Source organism: Littorina saxatilis, linkage group LG15, assembly GCF_037325665.1.
Source record: "Littorina saxatilis isolate snail1 linkage group LG15, US_GU_Lsax_2.0, whole genome shotgun sequence".
NCBI classification, from domain to species: Eukaryota; Metazoa; Mollusca; class Gastropoda; order Littorinimorpha; family Littorinidae; genus Littorina; species Littorina saxatilis.
Window position 1 is genome coordinate 39,545,697 of NC_090259.1, and position 19,538 is coordinate 39,565,234.

The 19,538-nt window shown below is 40.6% G+C and overlaps 1 protein-coding gene and 1 long non-coding RNA gene across 2 annotated transcripts in view; one reads left to right on the forward strand and one right to left on the reverse strand.

Annotated features, from left to right (window-relative positions):
• Positions 1–5,939: 5,939 nt before the first annotated feature.
• Positions 5,940–9,760, reverse strand: LOC138949291 (uncharacterized). Its single transcript, XR_011450221.1, has 3 exons — positions 9,423–9,760; positions 7,104–7,279; positions 5,940–6,057 (listed from the first exon to the last, which is right to left on the reverse strand). It is a non-coding gene; the product is annotated as an uncharacterized lncRNA (long non-coding RNA).
• Positions 9,761–15,046: 5,286 nt separating this feature from the next.
• LOC138949292 (polycomb protein Pcl-like) overlaps positions 15,047–19,538 on the forward strand; it is a 28,367-nt gene continuing 23,875 nt past the window's right edge. Inside the window, exons 1-3 of the mRNA XM_070321079.1 lie at positions 15,047–15,094; positions 17,581–17,802; positions 19,151–19,232. Of these exons, the coding sequence (XP_070177180.1) occupies positions 15,089–15,094; positions 17,581–17,802; positions 19,151–19,232 (310 nt within the window). The 5' untranslated portion in view covers positions 15,047–15,088. The remainder of the gene's footprint in view (positions 15,095–17,580; positions 17,803–19,150; positions 19,233–19,538) is intronic.

The window sequence follows — 19,538 nt, forward strand, 5'->3', positions numbered from 1 at the left end:
GCCTCTGTGTTAATTTTATTCATTTGCAAAAGAAACCTTCCTATGCTTTGAAAAAATCATATCATGTCTTGACTTTCAACTGTACGCGCGTGTGTATATGTGTGTCACTACGGTGAGTGTGTGTGTGTGTGTGTGTGTGTGTGTGTGTGTGTATGTGTGTGTGTGGGTGTCATATGTGTGTGTGTGACGTGTCACTTGTGTCATCATAGTTTCAGTGTGTGTATGAGTGTAGATTGAGAGAGAATGAGAGAAAGTGAGAGAGAGTGAGTGTGTGGTTATTTGTTTGTGACTGTGTGCGTGCGTGTATGGGTGCGTGTGTGTGTGTATATGTGTGCGCGCGAGCGCGCGCGTGTGTGTGTGCAGTGTGTGGTGTGTGTGTGTGTTTATGTGTGCCGTCAGTGTCACTTGTGTCATAGTGTCAGTATGTGCATGAGTGTACGTTTGTCTGTGTGTGCGTGTGTCGTAAGAGAGAGAGAGAGAGAGAGAGAGAGAGAGAGAGAGAGAGAGAGAGAGAGAGAGAGAGAGAGAGAGAGAGCGACACTTCTTTGGCAATTTTGGACCAGACAGCGTCTTTATGTTTAACAGTTAGACTGTTCTGAAATTTGGACAGAATAACCGTTCTTTCGTAAAACACTTCTGTCAAGAGTACAGCAATTTCACCATCTGAAAAAGGCGCAGAACGCCCCTCTGTGTCTACTTTCTTTTTGAGCGGCACACGTGCCTTGCCATTTTCGTTGACTGCCATGTTGATAGAAACGTGCGCATGCGTATTAGTAGGGATTCCCCCAATTTCCCCGACCTTGACCTTAATACTCTCGCTGTCACTACTTTGGCGTTCAAGTCAGTTCATGCATTGTGAACAGTTAGAAAGTTGACTTCGGGAGTTCCCACTTCGAAAAGAGGCCTCTACTTCCAGTGTTTCTTACTTCTAGTTCATGCATACGGGCCCAGGAAAGCACTTTGTGTCATCATTCCTGGTTTAAATGTTTGTGTTATGGAAGTTTTCTGAATTATGTGTCCCTGATTTTTATCTTATGTTGTAATACAGGCTTTGTGTTTGTATTCATGTGTGTGTTACTTTGTATGTGAAGGAAGCTTTGAAGAATCAGCTAATATTGAGCTCCTTATTTTCTATTTCTTATCAAATAACCAAAGGGAAGTAATCGCTCAATGCATACGACATGTGTAATAGAGTAAGCGAGAGTTGTACGGAACCTTTTCTCCTGGCACCTGAGAGAATAACAAGCATTGAAATGAACATTGAATTTGTTCTGATTAAAACCAGTCTTGATCTAAGGACTAAGTCCGGTCGAGAATAAAAGCTGGTTCTTGTATATGACTGTGTACGTAGGTGTTAGTTGGAGTGCCTTGGAGAATGATGAGCATATGAGCTTGCGGTGATCATCCTTTTTTGAGGATGAAAGTCGCTTGTTCATTTCAATGGTTGTTATTCTCTCAGGTGCCAGGAGAAAAGGTTCCGTACAACTCTCGCTTACTCTATTACACATGTCGTATGCATTAAGAGCGATTACTTCCCTTTGGTTATTTGATATCTTAACATCGCTCTGCCTCATTCTGTTTGACTTTCTATTTCTTATTTTCTGCCTTTCATGGCACTTTTTCAGTACCATGTGGATGAGTGTAAATAAATTAAAAACATGTACCTATAGTATAAATAAGTGGAGAACTGAAGGATAATGGCTGTCGTGTGTTCAGGTGGCTTCAGACTATGTACACTAACTAATGATTTGATAAATTGTTGTCAGTTTCAGGGAAACTCTGTTGGACCTGGGCTGCAGAGGAGAGGTAGCAAATGCAGCCAAGCAGATCGAGTCTCATCTTTTGAAGGAAGGGAAGGCGCATCACTTGTTTATGCCTGGTGATGGATTACCGAGGACGTCAGCACGGCACTGGGAGTCCTTACAAAACACATTGCCTTTCGCTGCATATATATTCAGAGATAGCCGAAAAGTCGCAGCATTGTGAATACAAATTGTATTTTGAGTGTTGATAATTATCACTAATTGATGGGGCGGGAATGTAGCTCAGTCGGTAGCGCGCTGGATTTGTATCCAGTTGGCCGCTGTCAGCGTGAGTTCGTCCACAAGTGACGTTCGGCGAGAGGTTTATTTCTCAGAGTTACCTTTGTGTGCAGACTCTCCTCGGTGTCCGAACACCCCCGTGTGTACACGCAAGCACAAGACCAAGTGCGCACGAAAAAGATCCTGTAATCCATGTCAGAGTTCGGTGGGTTATAGAAACACGAAAATACCCAGCATGCTTCCTCCGAAAGCGGCGTATGGCTGCCTAAATGGCGGGGTAAAAACGGTCATACACGTAAAAGCCGTGGGAGTTTCAGCCCATGAACGAACAAACAAAATCACTAATTGATCAGCATTACATGGTTTTGTATTTTAAAACAAATGTGACTATTTCTTTAATACGCAAAGGGTTTCTTATTATATTTGTCCTAATCAAAAATGTTAAATGTGTCAAAATGCCATGGCCATCAAGTTCAAAATGTAAAGCCTAGGTAGAATATGATTCATAATTTTAGTTGTAACTAAGTAAGTGTATCTTCTTCTTCTTCTGCGTTCGTGGGCTGAAACTGCTACGTACACTCGTGTTTTTTGCACGAGTGGAATTTTACGTGTATGACCGTTTTTTACCCCGCCATTTAGGCAGCCATACGCCGTTTTCGGAGGAAACATGCTGGGTATTTTCGTGTTTCTATAACACACCGAACTCTGACATGGATCTTTTTCGTGCGCACTTGGTCTTGTGCTTGCGTGTACACACGGGGGTGTTCGGACACCGAGGAGAGTCTGCACACAAAGTTGACTCTGATAAATAAATCTCTCGCCGAACGTGGGGACGAACTCACGCTGAGAGCGGCCAACTGGATACAAATCCAGCACGCTACCGACTGAGCTACATCCCCGCCCCAGTAAGTGTATCTAATTTCTAAATTTAATTACGCATTTTCACTAAGATTGTGAATGTTATTGAAAATTGTTGAATAACATAATATTTTGATGAAACAATTTGTTTTTGAGTTTCTGCTTGCATGGTTTGAGTGAGTGTTGTTGTCAGAGTGCCTGAAAATATGAGCAGCTAAAAACCTGCTTTATAAAGAGCATAAACAATCCGGAATACGAATGGAATACGCATGCGATACGCATGCGGTAGACCTGCGTTAGAGGTGCGTGTCACGCTCGATATCCGAGCAAAAAACGCATGCGTATCGCACGAAACAAAAGTTACAGAATCGTATGCGTATCGCATGCGTTTCACGCATGCGATACGCACGCTTTCACGCATGCGATACGCATGCATAATGTTTGTTGGGAGTATCCGATCACTTCACACTTGAATTTTGGAATGATGAAGTGGAATTATTTTTGGATCTAATTTATTCCTTGTTCCCCCCCCCCCCCCCCCCCCCCTCCTTTTTTCGCCACATATGTATTGTCGTGTAAGGGGGTAGATGCGTGTACTGGCTGATTTTTTTATTTTTTTACTTCGGTCAGATACAGATGATTGGAAAAAAACCTTGTCAAGGATTTCAGAATTTAATAGATCTGTTCGAAGTTTTTATGGGATGGGTCCTGTTACAATATAGACTGAATGTGCCCAAGATGAACTTTTGATTAAACATACACACACAAATGAATCTCTTGATTTTGTTATACGGCGAATGTCCAGTTTCCACCACCACGTCTGTGGTATGTTTTTATACTGTTTGATTGAATAGACTGACGTGCATTCTCTCGCAAATGTGCGCGCGTGTGTGTTTGTCTGTGCCTCAGACTTATTAATCAAAGATGATGTTGCACATTGCAGATCTATGCGACAGGAGCAAGTGGACAAGACAGCTACATTTGTCTGAGCGAAGATCCAACGGTAAGCTCTTTTAGCCGAAGACAGCGAGCCTGGGTGCAAGCTTCTATCATGTTCGTGTGAGTGCTGCAGGGCTATTAGACCACTTTTCATTATTCTTGATTTGGAGATCCATGCAGGGTATTAGAAAGTGCAGAATATACACGTTTGAACAAATACGATGTGTGTTTGCTCTGAAAAAAACCCCGCAACAAACAAACATTGTATTTGTTTAAAGTATCACAAATATTTATTACCTGTATCTGCATGTTTTGATAATGATGAAGGGTAAATTACTTTGACGTGTGCTTTTTTTTTTAACCACACTGATAACGAATGATAGAAACACAGACACACTTAATAACATATCCACAAAAAATTGTAACAATAAATGTAAGCTGAACAATGCCTGCAAGTGCAACACATTTCAGGCCTCAGAAGGAAGTAATTATGAGATTCAGACAGAGAGAAAGCCCAACACGAAACCAGTTGTGACATTTTTTATTTCATTATGTAATATTAAAAACACGACAACAACGTATTTCCTGTACTTAGTTTCGTGCAATTATGGATTGCAAAGTATGTCTAATTGAGTGGCATAAAGAGGCACAGTTGCATGAAAAACCAACTCGGATCTTGACTCGGATCAGGATTTTACATGGACACAACCTAGAATTTAACATCATGGGGGGAGGGGGGTACTGCGCCTTTCACATCAAGATGTAAAGATCTATTTTAAATAATACTTATTAGAAGGGAACAAAATCAAACAAACTACAACAATCGTTCTGAGGGGAGAGAATTACCTCTTCCGAAGAAATTACCTCCCTTGCTTTTCTTGTCGTGACTTATGTAGAGTAAAGTGAATAGAAAGTGAATCAGTCAGTAACAAAAAAAAACCACAACATTTCTTAAGATCAATGAGGAGTCTTGAAGTATTTGTCAATGTTAATCTTGTATGCATAACAAACAATATATTACGGATTGATAATTAAAGAAAATCGTCTCTTCTACAGGGTTGACCCCCCTAAAAAGGACACCCACAACCATGCAAATTACTTCTGCATCTGTTGAACCAATTATTTTATATATGGTATTCATTAACTTCAGTTTATGTTCTGCCTTTCCAGTAAGTGGCAATTTTGTAAATTGAATGGTCTGACTTTTGTGCAATTTTAATTTTTTTCTCCAAATTCGGGGGTCGACTAAACAGAACGAGTTTTGACATTGAGCGGTAGCCATTTTTACCTAATTTAAACCCTTCAGGCTTTTACCTTTTTGATTATTTTGAATGTCTGAGTATGTAAAAACATCCCCTTCAACCCCCAGGCTATCGATGACCTGAAGAAAGCATGCAGTTACAGCTAGATTCAGGGCAATCCTCAGACACGAAAGCGTTGGTGTCATTGGTGATGCAAAAGTTAGATAATTTAACCTACAAATTTGCCACTTTGTGAACTGCACATGCATAAAATCAAGTTTAAGTATGCTGAATATGAAGTTATCCAGTCAATTGGTGTAGAAGTTATAGCATTTCTGTCAGTTAACAGTATTTAAAATCTCTAAAGTAAAATCTGACATATTCGAAAGTTTTGCATAAACACCCAGACAATTTTTACGATATTCTCCTAAGCTTCTCCACTTCTCAGCCCTGTCTTGGAAATGAATTCGAATAAGGCAGTCAAAATAACTTAGTTTGGAGCACCCATCAATCAGAATAAGCATTAACTTTTGACACAGGAAATATCTTCTACCGAAAGCTCTCCTGGTTTTATTCTACATTTTTCCTGCATAATGGTAACAAATTTAATGATAAATCTAAACAACGAAGTGACTGTGGTAAGATGAACAAAGTTAAAAAAACAAAGGATTACTGTAAATGGTTTACGAATCGAAATCTAAACAAGTTTTAATGATAAGTAAAATGATTAAAAAAATAAAATAAAAAAAAGCTAACGTCCTCGCATTTGTCCAGAATTATTCCATGTTTGATTAAACATGGGAACAGAGGGATAATTGGTCTAAAGAATTTTGAAAAAGGAGGGTTAGGGTAACCCTAACCCTCTTTGGACTATCTGTATGCAATGCCCGCTATAGGTGAAAGACTTTTGTGGAAGCCATGGAAGAATGCATCGCTGTTGTGCTGGTTCAGCTTGAGGTCCTGTCCTAGCGAATATCCTGCACACACAAAAACACGACTTCTTAAGCCACTTATGTTGCATTCCGTGACATAGCTTTGTTAAAACCGTGTGCCTGATAATAATGACAGATTTTGTTGATATACATTTTTTTTAAGACACCCCATATAATATTGTTTGACAATCTCTTTCAACATAGTTTACGAATCACCAATGTGTATACAAACGCAAATAACCCACAGGTCAATAAATTACTTTCCAGAGAGAGAGAGAGAGAGAGAGAGAGAGAGAGAGAGAGAGAGAGAGAGAGAGAGAGAGAGAGAGAGAGAGAGAGAGAGAGAGAGAGAGAGAGAGAGAGAGAGAGAGAGAGAGAGAGAGAGAGAGAGAGAGAGAGATTAAAACTAGAAAATGTGTGCAATATAAAACAAGGATAATCACTGTCAAATCTTTGCTTGTACCTGCGTGGTGTTTACTGCGCTATATACACAACCTGTTTTATTTCCTTTTTTTTTGGGGGGGGGGATGTTTTGTGATGAGGGTTTTTTCAAAGCCTTCACTGCTTTAGTCATTGAATCCACCCGACTTCGATTTATTGTTCAGTGATGGGTAATTGTGTGACCAACTATGTAAGTTAGTGATTGTTCTGGCTTCATACAATGACATTGCATTAATTTTATAAGTGTATGTGTGTGTGTTTCAGGCAAAAGCTGATATTACAGTCCTAGTTGTATGCAGTACCTCTGCTTCTTCGTTCAGGAATCAAAGTATACAATCTAAACCGATTATTTTGTTCAATAATGTTCAGCTTACCATCCCGAAGAAGGCAGTAACGTGCCGAGATATTGATTATAGATATTAACGTACCTAACCTGGTTACTGGTGTGTTTTCTTTTTATTTCAATAATGTAAATGTGTGACAACTTGCAGGGTACTTGATGTTCAGAGCAATTTTTCTGGCAAAAGACCTTTTATGGATCAAAGAAAACTTTTGTCATGGTGCACAAGTCAATCAATTTGATTGATAAATAATTTGTGCTGCATTTTCCCTGGTTCCAAAACGTGGTATGTATTACCACATGTCCTTACCTGTCATTGGCATCACATGATTCTCTGCAAGCAGTCTTTTGTGGAAATACGTCATTTAACACTTGCACTTATAGTAGGGCTGATGGGGTCTATGTCGACCAAAAGAGTGGGATTCTCTGTAGGTCGAGTTCCTGTAGGTGGATTCCCTGTATACCTAAGACTTTAAAATTGGCAATCTAGTATACAGGGAATCCCACAGGGTGCAGTTTTTCAATAAAACTTGCAAACCATACTGGAATTTCTAAGAAATATCAAAAAAAGATCGAAAAACATCAAATTCTAACGATGTCGCTAAGCATCACGTGACTTTCATTGATATTAGCAAAACGCTACAGGAACTACACCCTGTGGTATTCCCTGTATACAAGATTGCCAATTTTAAAGTCTTAGGTATACAGAGAATCCACCTACAGGAACTCGACCTACAGTGAATCCCATTCTTTTGGTCGACATAGACCCCATCAGCTATATAGTAGGTGGCTGTGGAACGGTAGACATGCAACGACAACGAACAACAAAAGACAAGGTGTGGAGTACACTCATTTTTTATATTTAGTCAAGTTTTGACTAAATATTTTAACATCGAGGGGGAATCGAGACGAGGGTCGTGGTGTATGTGTGTCTGTCTGTCTGTCTGTGCGTGTGTGTGTGTGTGTAGAGCGATTCAGACTAAACTACTGGACCGATCTTTATGAAATTTGACATGAGAGTTCCTGGGTATGAAATCCCCGAACGTTTTTTTCATTTTTTTGATAAATGTCTTTGATGACGTCATATCCGGCTTTTCGTGAAAGTTGAGGCGGCACTGTCACGCCCTCATTTTTCAACCAAATTGGTTGAAATTTTGGTCAAGTAATCTTCGACGAAGCCCGGGGTTCGGTATTGCATTTCAGCTTGGTGGCTTAAAAATTAATTAATGACTTTGGTCATTAAAAATCTAAAAATTGTAAAAAAAAATAAAAATTTATAAAACGATCCAAATTTACGTTTATCTTATTCTCCATCATTTGCTGATTCCAAAAACATATAAATATGTTATATTCGGATTAAAAACAAGCTCTGAAAATTAAATATATAAAAATTATTATCAAAATTAAATTGTCCAGATCAATTTAAAAACACTTTCATCTTATTCCTTGTCGGTTCCTGATTCCAAAAACATATAGATATGATATGTTTGGATTAAAAACACGCTCAGAAAGTTAAAACAAAGAGAGGTACAGAAAAGCGTGCTATCCTTCTTAGCGCAACTACTACCCCGCTCTTCTTGTCAATTTCACTGCCTTTGCCATGAGCGGTGGACTGACGATGCTACGAGTATACGGTCTTGCTGAAAAATGGCAGCTACTTGACTAAATATTGTATTTTCGCCTTACGCGACTTGTCTTAACATACGCTAAGTTTCTTTGAGAATGCTCCAAGTGAAAATCAGGGGTTCCTAGGCCTGATATCACAATTAAACAGCTTCTTCTCAGAATCAGGAGGTAAAAAACGAGATGTCGTGCACGTGACAAGAACAGACAGCAGCAGCAGCAACAACAACATTGCTAAATCGTCGCTTTAACAAAATTTCATGTTTAGTATCGCAGACAAAGCACGGCTACTGATCCGACCAAAGCCACACTTCATGCACGATGGGCACATTGTTATGACCAGCTTGTTAACGTGAGCATTGTGTATGTTTTACATAGAATTGAATGTGTTTGTCGTTGTGTCTGTCATCTATCCTACTCGTTTGATTTAGAATAAAGCAAACTTATTACAATGACGATTTTCTTCGGTTTTTGATGAAGGATTGGCATCAAGACTTTTCCTATTTTCCAACTCTGCCACCATGCACTGGCCGTTCAGGTCTGCATGTCGACCACATGGTGTGTGATCAGATTTTTCGGACATGTTCACAATGCTTACATGACCACCAAATGGAAAATCAGTTGGTATTTGTTATGTTTTTGTGTAAGCACAATCTTCATACAAGTAAACAGAAACAGTTTTGTTGCAAACAGTGCCTTCATAAGAAAAAATGCTTCTAAGTCAAAATACATACCCCCTTTTTCGTATTGCGTAAAATATACCCATAAATTCTGGACATCACATTTTTATTTTTTTTCACAACAATGAAACCAAACTTTGGCATATGTTTTAGCAATATATTCACAATCAAACCTATGAGTTTGAAGGCTGCATCTTGTTTTGTTTATTTTTGAGAATTTTTTTGCAAACCCATGCAAATGGCCTGTTTCTGGGGAGAGACTGGGGAGATAATGGCCAGTATAGAAAGAGTTAATAAGTAAACTAATGTCAGAAGTAGGTATTTACCTTGTTTGCCTTCGCGTTCTTGATAGCCCGCTGCAGCATTTGTATCACTTCCCTTGACATTCAAAACGCCAATGTATTTCTGAAAGGAAAATAAAGATATTGACCGAAACATCACACAAGTGGTATATCATGCTAGGTTTTGTTTACAGTGCCTGTTCTACGACCACATCTGATTGTAATTTAAATAAAGAAAAACTGTATCCATTTATTACTTCTCTATTTGTGTGTGTGCAGGGGCGGATCACATCATTTTTAAGGGGGAGTTTCCAAATTTCTTTTAGGGACAATTTGACGACGCGAAGCGTTTAGTTGAAGACGCGAAGCGTTCAACCTCCTTGGGGGGGGGGGGGGGGGGGGGGGGGGGGGGGGGGTCCGACAAATGTTGATAAAAACAAGGAAAATGGATCAATCTGAGCCAAGAAACATCCCCTAATACACCTTCCAAAAAAGTAAATATATTAACCTTTGCCGGATGCCGCTTTTGACTACACACGCCCGACGATGCGGGTTTGTCTGAACCCATACATTTGAAAGAGGGTTTTTACCGTTTATTTCTCTAACGACGATGCGGGTTTGTCTGAACCCATACATTTGAAAGAGGGTTTTTACCGTTTATTTCTCTAACGACGGGGTGGGTTCAGGGAAACCCACAGCGCTACTTCAGTGGGTGCATCGAGTTTCTCCCTTCACCGACTTCATGCAGGGGAGGGAGAGGGAGAGGGGGAGGGAGAGACTGAGAGAGACTGAGAGACTAAGAAAGAGAGAGAGAGAGAGAGACTAAGAAAGAGAGACTAAGAAAGAGAGAGAGAGAGAGAATAAGAAAGAGAGAGAGAGACTAAGAAAGAGAGAGAGAAAGAGAGAGAGAGAGAGAGACTAAGAAAGAGAGAGAGAGAGACTAAGAAAGAGAGAGACTAAGAAAGAGAGAGAGAGAGAGACTAATAAAGAGAGAGACTAAGAAAGAGAGAGAGAGAGAGAGACTAAGAAAGAGAGAGAGACTAAGAAAGAGATAGAGAGACTAAGAAAGAGAGAGAGACTAAGAAAGAGAGAGAGAGAGACTAAGAAAGAGAGAGAGGGAGACTAAGAAAGAGAGAGAGAGAGAGAGACTAAGAAATAGAGAGATAGAGACTAAGAAAGAGAGATAGAGACTAAGAAAGAGAGAGAGACTAAGAAAGAGAGAGAGACTAAGAAAGAGAGAGAGAGAGACTAAGAAAGAGAGAGAGACTAAGAAAGAGAGAGAGAGAGAAAGAGAGAGACAAAGAAAGAGAGAGAGACTAAGAAAGAGAGAGAGAGAGACTAAGAAAGAGAGAGAGAGAGACTAAGAAAGAGAGAGAGAGAGAGACTAAGAAAGAGAGAGACTAAGACAGAGAGAGAGAGAGACTAAGAAAGAGAGAGAGAGAGAGACTAAGAAAGAGAGAGAGAGAGATTAAGAAAGAAAGAGAGACTAAGAAAGAGAGAGAGAGACTAAGAAAGAGAGAGAGAGACTAAGAAAGAGAGAGAGAGAGACTAAGAAAGAGAGAGACAGACTAAGAAAGAGAGAGAGAGAGACTAAGAAAGAGAGAGAGAGAGAGACTAAGAAAGAGAGAGAGAGAGACTAAGAAAGAGAGAGAGAGAGACTAAGAAAGAGAGAGAGAGATAGACTAAGAAAGAGAGAGAGACTAAGAAAGAGAGAGAGAGAGAGACTAAGAAAGAGAGAGAGAGACTAAGAAAGAGAGAGAGAGACTAAGAAAGAGAGAGAGAGACTAAGAAAGAGAGAGAGAGAGACTAAAAAAAGAGAGAGAGAGACTAAGAAAGAGAGAGAGAGAGAGACTAAGAAAGAGAGGGTCGTGGTGTATGTGCGTGTGTGTGTGTGTGCGTGTGTGCGTGTGTGTAGAGCGATTCAGACTAAACTACTGGACCGATCTTTATGAAATTTGACATGAGAGTTCCTGGGTATGAAATCCCCATACGTTTTTTTCATTTTTTTGATAAATGTCTTTGATGACGTCATATCCGGCTTTTCGTGAAAGTTGAGGCGGCACTGTCACGCCCTCATTTTTCAACCAAATTGGTTGAAAGTTTGGTCAAGTAATCTTCGACGAAGCCCGGACTTCGGTATTGCATTTCAGCTTGGTGGCTTAAAAATTAATTAATGACTTTGGTCATTAAAAATCTGAAAATTGTAAAAAAAAATAAAAATTTAGAAAACGATCCAAATTTACGTTTATCTTATTCTCCATCATTTGCTGATTCCAAAACCATATAAATATGTTATATTCGGATTAAAAACAAGCTCTGAAAATTAAATATATAAAAATTATTATCAAAATTAAATTGTCCAAATCAATTTAAAAACACTTTCATCTTATTCCTTGTCGGTTCCTGATTCCAAAAACATATAGATATGATATGTTTGGATTAAAAATACGCTCAGAAAGTTAAAACAAAGAGAGGTACAGAAAAGCGTGCTATCCTTCTTAGCGCAACTACTACCCCGCTCTTCTTGTCAATTTCACTGCCTATGCCGTGAGCGGTGGACTACGAGTATACGGTCTTGCTGCGTTGCATTGCGTTCAGTTTCATGCTGTGAGTTCGACAGCTACTTGACTAAATATTGTATTTTCGCCTTACGCGACTTGTTTCTCTTTCTCTTCTCAATTCTAGATACGGACCCAAAGTTACACCAAGATGTATATTGTGGATGTCATACTGTGTTTTTTGTGTGTGTATAATTATAATGATATGCATCTTAAATACATATTTCAACAGCATACACACATGTTTATTTATAACAGATTAATCTTAAGGAGGTGCTGTACATGAAAACTGTTATGTCCATCGTTAGAATCATACATATTTGAGTGAAATGTGCAGATTTTGAGGGAAAAAAAAAGAAAAAAAAAGAGAGGTCTTCGCAGGGACAAGGTAAAAAAAAAATTTTTTTTTAAAAGGAAGGGTGTTTGTACTGTGTGTAAAAGCCTGACAGTATCTGTGATGGTTTACGGGAGGCTTACTGCGCCTTTAATTTAAAAAAGCTAAATTAAGTAAAGACAGACCAAAAAGTATACAGCGGGAATTATATAGCACTTTACACATTTAACTAATGACAGAAGAACAAAAAGTGAACAGCAGAAATTATTTTGTACTGACACATTCCAGTAACGAAAACTAGGCAAAATAAACAGTAAAAATATGTTGTACTTACACGATGCCTGGTCGACAATTACGTAAATCACAAGCTCAGCATAGCAGCATCATCGAACAATTTCCGACCATCAAGCCACGGATTGGAAGACTATGATATTGACACAATTTATCATTGTGTTTTCAATGGCAACTTCATTTGTACTGTGAACCGAAACCGTCAGCTGAACGCAGGTCCACAGACGTATGATATAAACGGACTGACTGCAATCTTCTTCACACAATCACAGAGGACCGTGATTCACAAAAAGAATTTACTTCATGCCACCACAGACGAACAAGTTTTCATTAAAATGTCAGTAGAGTGAGCTCTTATAAACATAAAGAAATGAGGACTGAAGAAACATCAAAGTGTCACCAGGACCCGTATGCTTATGGGGGAAGTACGCGACAACTCCCGAAGTTTTGAGTGACATAGGAAGTACTTGGCTCACTTTCGTATGCATGGGCCGGAAGAAGGGCTTACTTCGAAGCAAAGCGAGGAAGTAACTGAGGGTAGTTTGCGACTACTTCCAACGTTTTGAGCGACATCGGAAGTACATACTCACTTTCGCATGCATGCCGGACGAAAAAAGAGCTTACCGTCTTTGGAAGCAAACTAGGAAGTAGGCCTAAGTGAGGGTAATTGTACTACAGCGAGACCCAGTAGTACAAACGCTACTTCCAATGTTTCTCAGTGCAAAATGGCAGGGCTTTTCTTCGGTTTTTCATATCAAACCGAGCTAACGCAAATGAAAATAGAAGGAAAAGTCGTATCTCGTGCGTGCATTTCGTGCACATTTCCCTGAAAACAAACCAGCCAGCTTTGACTTAGTTTGTTTGTTCTGGTTCACTGGCCACCACTCAGCTTTCATCCCCGCTTATACGAGGGGGTATTTCTATGTAAATGGGCGTCGTTGTGTGCACCCAAGTAACTGGCCTTCCCACATGGATCCCATGTGGGCCCCAAGTGGGATCCCACATGATGACGTTGTGGGAAGTCCCACATAGGCGCCATGTGGGATTTGATTACAGCTTCCAGTGGGAGCCCAGTGGGAAGTAAATGGGGCACGAGTGGGAAACGGGTGGGACACGACTGGAAAACGGGTGGGGCACGAGTGGGAGTCAGGGTGGGAACTGAACGAGTGGCCGCCCGGGTGGAAAACGAGTGGGATTCAGGTAGGAAGCGAGTGGGATTCAGGTGGGAAGCAAGTGGGATTCAGGTGGGAAACAAGTGGGGTTTAAATCGGAAACGTGTGGGACTTCTTCTTAATTCTTCTTCTTCTGACTTCCGTAGAGGACTGGGTTCTTGCGAACGTCTCAAGAGTCCTGCGAATTTAAAAATCATCAATGTATAAAGAAAAAAAAGCCAAGAACAACTGATACACACACACATATTTAAGCACACACACACACACACACACACACACACACACACTAGTTTCAAGGGCGGATCAATTCACTTTGGAAGGGGGGGGGGGGGTTACAAAATGACTGCGAAGATACAAGTTGACGGCGCCGAAGGCGCCTAAGCCTCTAGGGGGGTCCGGGGGCATGCCCCCCCGGAAATTTTTGTTATCCAAAGAAGCAAAATAGCTATCTGGTGCATCCTGAGCCAATAAATTACCTCTTTTTGGGGGGGGGGGGGTGGGGGAGTGGGGGGGGGGGGGTTACGTAACCCGTGTAACCCCCCCCCCCCCCCAGATCCGCCCTTGAGTTTTTAATCACTCAAATCAACTTGACGCTGTCTAGTGTAAATAGCGTGTGCTGTGACGTCACCGATCTCGATGGGGCAACTTGCAGACTCGCGCAGTGTGACTCGCGCTCGCAGCGTCGGAACATTTTCCTCGCACGCTGTGTGGGAACGAAGAGGGAATTCCCACTTTTATCCCATTTCTGTCGAAGTGCAAGCTTGTTTCACGGCCCATACCACTTTCTTCCCATAGCTAGCCTTTGACTGAGGGAGTTCTGTGGGATGGGAGTGGGCATGTGTGAGTGTGAGAGTGTGCGTGTGTGCCGTGTGTGAGTGTATGTATGCGTGTGTCACTGAGACAGTGAGTGTGTCACAAAAAAACATTGTCACGGCAGACACTTTGATAAAATGTTAAAGGATAACTATTTCAGTTTTACTGTAATTTTTACTTTTTTTAAGTTCTATCTGTCAAGCTACCGCGGCTTTACCCTTTTACGCGACCTCGACTCAACCTCCATTCGCGTCAATTTCAAGTTTTGAAAGCTACCGCGTAATGTTGGGTCATACCAAAGAACCTTCCGCCGGCTCAAAATAGTTCTGCAGTTTCGTAGATCTTGTCGCGTTTTATCTGGTTCGGAAGATTTTATCTCATCACAGAAGCAAATGGATTTCTGTTAGCTTTGTAATATCTGCCTCAGTTATACTTTTATTTCTATAGTTGGCGATTGATAAAAATCGGAAGTACTTTTTGCGGTTTACCCGATATCCTTGCGCGAACTCAGCAACATGGCGGGAGAGCAGTGAGGGAAGGAGTATGGAAGTAATTTACTTTGAATTTGTTGCATCTTGCGTGTGATCATATGTTGTACCCGAAGCATATACGAATGAAGGGTCATTAGAAGTGGACATAGGCCGTTATCTATCCGCTTTCACTCAGAATATCTGCAGTCTGGGATGTTTAAATGTCGTGAAGTTTGAAAACATGGCATGACTTGCCTGCAAATCCGATTGGCTTGTAGAGCTCGACTTGGTTGTTTTTTTATGGGGGCGGTTTTGCTTTCAAAAGTGTACACCGTAAAGCATGATTGTTTCGGTCAGGTAGCTTTATGAATCATACAACAGTTACCAAATTTGGACACGTCATGAGAATATAATCTGGCAGCATCTGTCGACTGTCCGTGTGGAGATGAAAGCGTGTATCACTCATTCACTGTATGATCGAGAACGCCCGAGACGACGAAAGTGAAAGTTCAAACTAAAACTTCTTGTTTCTTTCGCCAGTAAGTTATTTTTATTAACTTCCTTTCTCGATTAACTTGATTGCCAATGGCCTCTTGTTCCTTCATTGTTCTTTGCTCGGAATTACGAGATAAAAGGTCCTGCTCCTAATTACTACTTCCTGATTTAGTGATTAGTGAGGTAATTAAATTAGATTAGGCTACCTGTTGCCTTGAATTGAACTTGAAATAGAATGTCTGCAAGTGCAACAATAGTCGATTACCTCTTTTCGTTTTGTTAGAGTTTGTGCTTGTAGATTACATCTGCCGCATCCGAGACGCGGTAAGTGGCAGGTTGCTATTTATTATTTTAGGTGTGTCGATGATCACTGTGGCAGTCTGTGCATTTCATTAAAGTTTTCCACTGCTTGTGTGTGCTACAATCACAATTCACATGCGCATTGTCATACTCATTGTGACATGCCCATTATTTGCCACATATGATGTAAGCGGAACATTGCTTCTTATCTGTATGCAACAGATAGGATTCCACCTGTGTGTATGCATTGTTTCATTGCATAAATTGATAAATGAAAACAGTACATACAGAATCTGCTGTAATTTTAAATGTAATTGTAAACACAGGCATTTACACTGACAGTTACATGGAGAATCTGCTACATCACTGTTGAAGGAACTTAAAAGAAGTGACATCCGTTAAAGCAATGTGCCTGTTCGATTATTTGAAGATAATTTGATAATATGATCTTGTTTGAGGAAGTGCCATTTGAAGAAAAGTCAGGGGGAATATAACTAAAGTAAAAGCTATACGCACTCAGAGTTTATACAGGATCGATGTGTCTGTATACACTCCGACAATGAAAAGCTGTTACAAATCTGTAGCCAATGAAATGCCCCCTAACAAGTCGTTAGAAAGTAGCCAATGAAAAATCAGTCTGACGTATAGATCCCAGTGTCGAGGGTTGGCAAATAATGTACATTCACATAGTATCATACTACTGCATACAACTGTTTCTAGGTCGAAACACACTGCGAGATGTTACAAACTCCGACAATAAACTGCCGTGAAGCATCAGTTTCGTGTGTCTGTGTTTTTTTGTGTCTGTGTTTGTTCCCAGCGAACTTTGATACCATGAATCGAAGTGAAGCGTATTTTCGCAAAATGGCGTCGAATGACGCTCCGAGTGTTGATGCGGTTCAGTGTCTGGTCTTTTAGTACAGCCCGAAAATGTAATCTACGTTACTACAAAGGCTGTGCAGCATCAGATTGTTTTTGTTTCTTTGTACTCTTATAATCAACTGCTCTGCATTTCTATCGCAAAGTGGTGTCGAATGGCAAATTAACGCCGGAGTGTAAACAAGATTCTGACCTCTCCCCTGTTTACACTCCGAGTGCGTATAGCCAGTGTGTATAACTTCGTATAAGGCACATGCCTCATCAAGATTCTGAACAAACATGCACATTTTAAAATGTACAATTTTCCATAGTTTTTCAAACTTGAATCCCAGCTGAAGTGTTTTTGGGGTTCTGGTTAGTCAAACCAGAAATGAGAATTTTACATAAATCATTTAAAGCCATATGTACTCGATGACTATACACGCTAATTGCTTTACCAACAGCTGGAGACATGCTAAATTAAGTTCCCTGCAAAATATTGTGGTCTAGGACCCCTTCAATGTTGAGATATGTTAATTTTCATTTTGATCTGGATCGTCCTATTTATAGATTTGGCAACACATGTAACGTTGATGCAAGGGAGCTAACACCGCGGCTTTGTTGACATCCTCACTTTTTCAGAGGCTAGAACAAGCTGTAATGCATGTATTATATAAATGGTCCGCGCATGGTGACATATCGTCATTATATGGTCTTATGGTGCGTTTGACATCGATTATGGGCAAACTACACTTTGTAAACACGGGAGCGCGTACATATGCCTTTAAATGTACTATTTTCAATCAATTAAAAAACGAGCCCGAACTGAAACGGAAAGACTTGTGGTGTGTTGTGTTTCTGGTTGTTGAGTTTTGTCAGAAAATGATGGAAACTACTGTTCTTTTTGCGCAGGGCCAAGGAAGTGGAAGCAGACAGGCAGGTATAGCGCAGGGCGGCAGCGTGAAGATGCCACATCCGACTGTTGGTGGTGTGATTGCTAAGGGGCGCGGACGTCCCAAGAAACTGTCGTTTTCACCAGCCGCTTGCCGCAAGCTGGGGGTTGGCCTTGACATTGGCCGCAGTGTGGTGGTGCGTTGGAGTGACGGCTTGTTTTACCTAGGGGAGGTATTGCGGGTGAGTTGTGATTTCTTATTTAATAGTACCGTACTTTCCGGGTGACAAGGCGCTACAGCGCATAAGGCGCACCCCCTTCTTTTTAACAAAAATTGTAATCCAGTCACCCATTGGGCGCAGGGGGCCGATAGGGCGCACCAAAATTGAAAAAGTATACCGGTAACAAATGGTCGAAGAATGAAAATAAGCCGCACATCAAAGGAAGAATACAGAGTGGAAATGACCCAGTTTTTGCCATGAGAGGTGGTTCCCCTGTCATATCTGAGAGAGGAAACACTTCCTGCACCGGGGTCAGTGACCGAGTTTAACAGAGTGGAAATATGTGTGCTCTGTGTGTGCTGCGAGATCAAAGGCAGGTCCATTGTGATAGCTGGGTGGCTTGAGAGCTCGCGGAAACTTGGCCAGGGCAGTACCTTGTAGCTGAAACATGCATTATCACAAGTTGTTTGACTGGTACTCAGGCGGTTTCTTTGATTTTTTTCGTATTTCATACATGGATTAGGCGCTTCGTTATACAAGACGCAGGGGTCGAACTCGAGGAAAAAAGTCGCGCCTTATGACCCGGAAAGTACGGTAATAATAATAATGAAAAATTATCAGGGATGGCCAAATCGTCAGATGGGCTAGAAAAAACAGTCTCCAGCTGGCAAGTACAAATTCTTGTCAAATTCAAAACCTTTGATTGTACTCTCGAGTTTCAAAGCCTATCCATTGCTAACTGCTGTCCTGGTTGTCTGTCGTATCGGTACTATCACTACTATTTTAATTGTGTAAAGAAATCTGACATTCATAATTTGTTGTGTGATATGTTACTGGGCTAGCAAAATGTCAGGCAGTATACTGACTTTCTTGAAGTTACTTGTCCTGCTGGCAAGTTCAAGAGTTAGGATTTACACATCCCTGATGATTGTAATCACCCCTTTTCATAAGTGTGCACAGTCACAGTGATGCTTAAATGGACTACCAACTGGCAGGTATGACTGGTTGCTAATTTGGTTTCTCATACATGTATTTAATATTTTACCAGAACCTTTGTTAATTTTGTTTCTGGTGGTGGTAGTGGTACAAAGGTTTTGGTACCAAGATTTTTATCAGTGACTAAGGTAAAGTATCAGATATGTTTTGTTCCCTGGTTGAATTGACCAGTTATTTTGCCTGGGAGTTAATTGATCATGTAACCACTTGAATTTGTATCTTGCTGTTGAAGGATTTAAATTATACACTGACCCATTGACTTTGAAGGTAACCTATTGGGATGAGGCCAGTGTAACACAGTGCGTGTAATCTATATGTGTGTGTGTGTGTTTATTTTAGTTTTTCTCAACCATTTTGTTCATGTCAATTTCAGATTGATGATGCCAATGACCGGTGCCAGATCAGGTTCGACGATGGGGCGACCTTCTATGTTCTCTTCAAGGATATCCACAAAAGTAAGAAAAGGCCACACTCTGCGGCTTGAGCTTTTTGTGGATTACTATGTTAACACAGAACTGTTAACTCATGCGATTTCGCCGTATTTTGTACGCCAAGTTTCCAAGAATACGATAAATAGGCTGGCTGATAAAAAAAATAAAATGCGACGATTTCCAGTGTCATATTCTTACAGTTTTATCATCAGTGCGACGGACGTTGTATTGGAATTTCGCTGCTAACAGTTTTACGTTGGTCACATGATTAAGAAGCACCTGTACCTAGTAAGAAAATACACTCAATATTTTGAAAAATACACTAAGTCT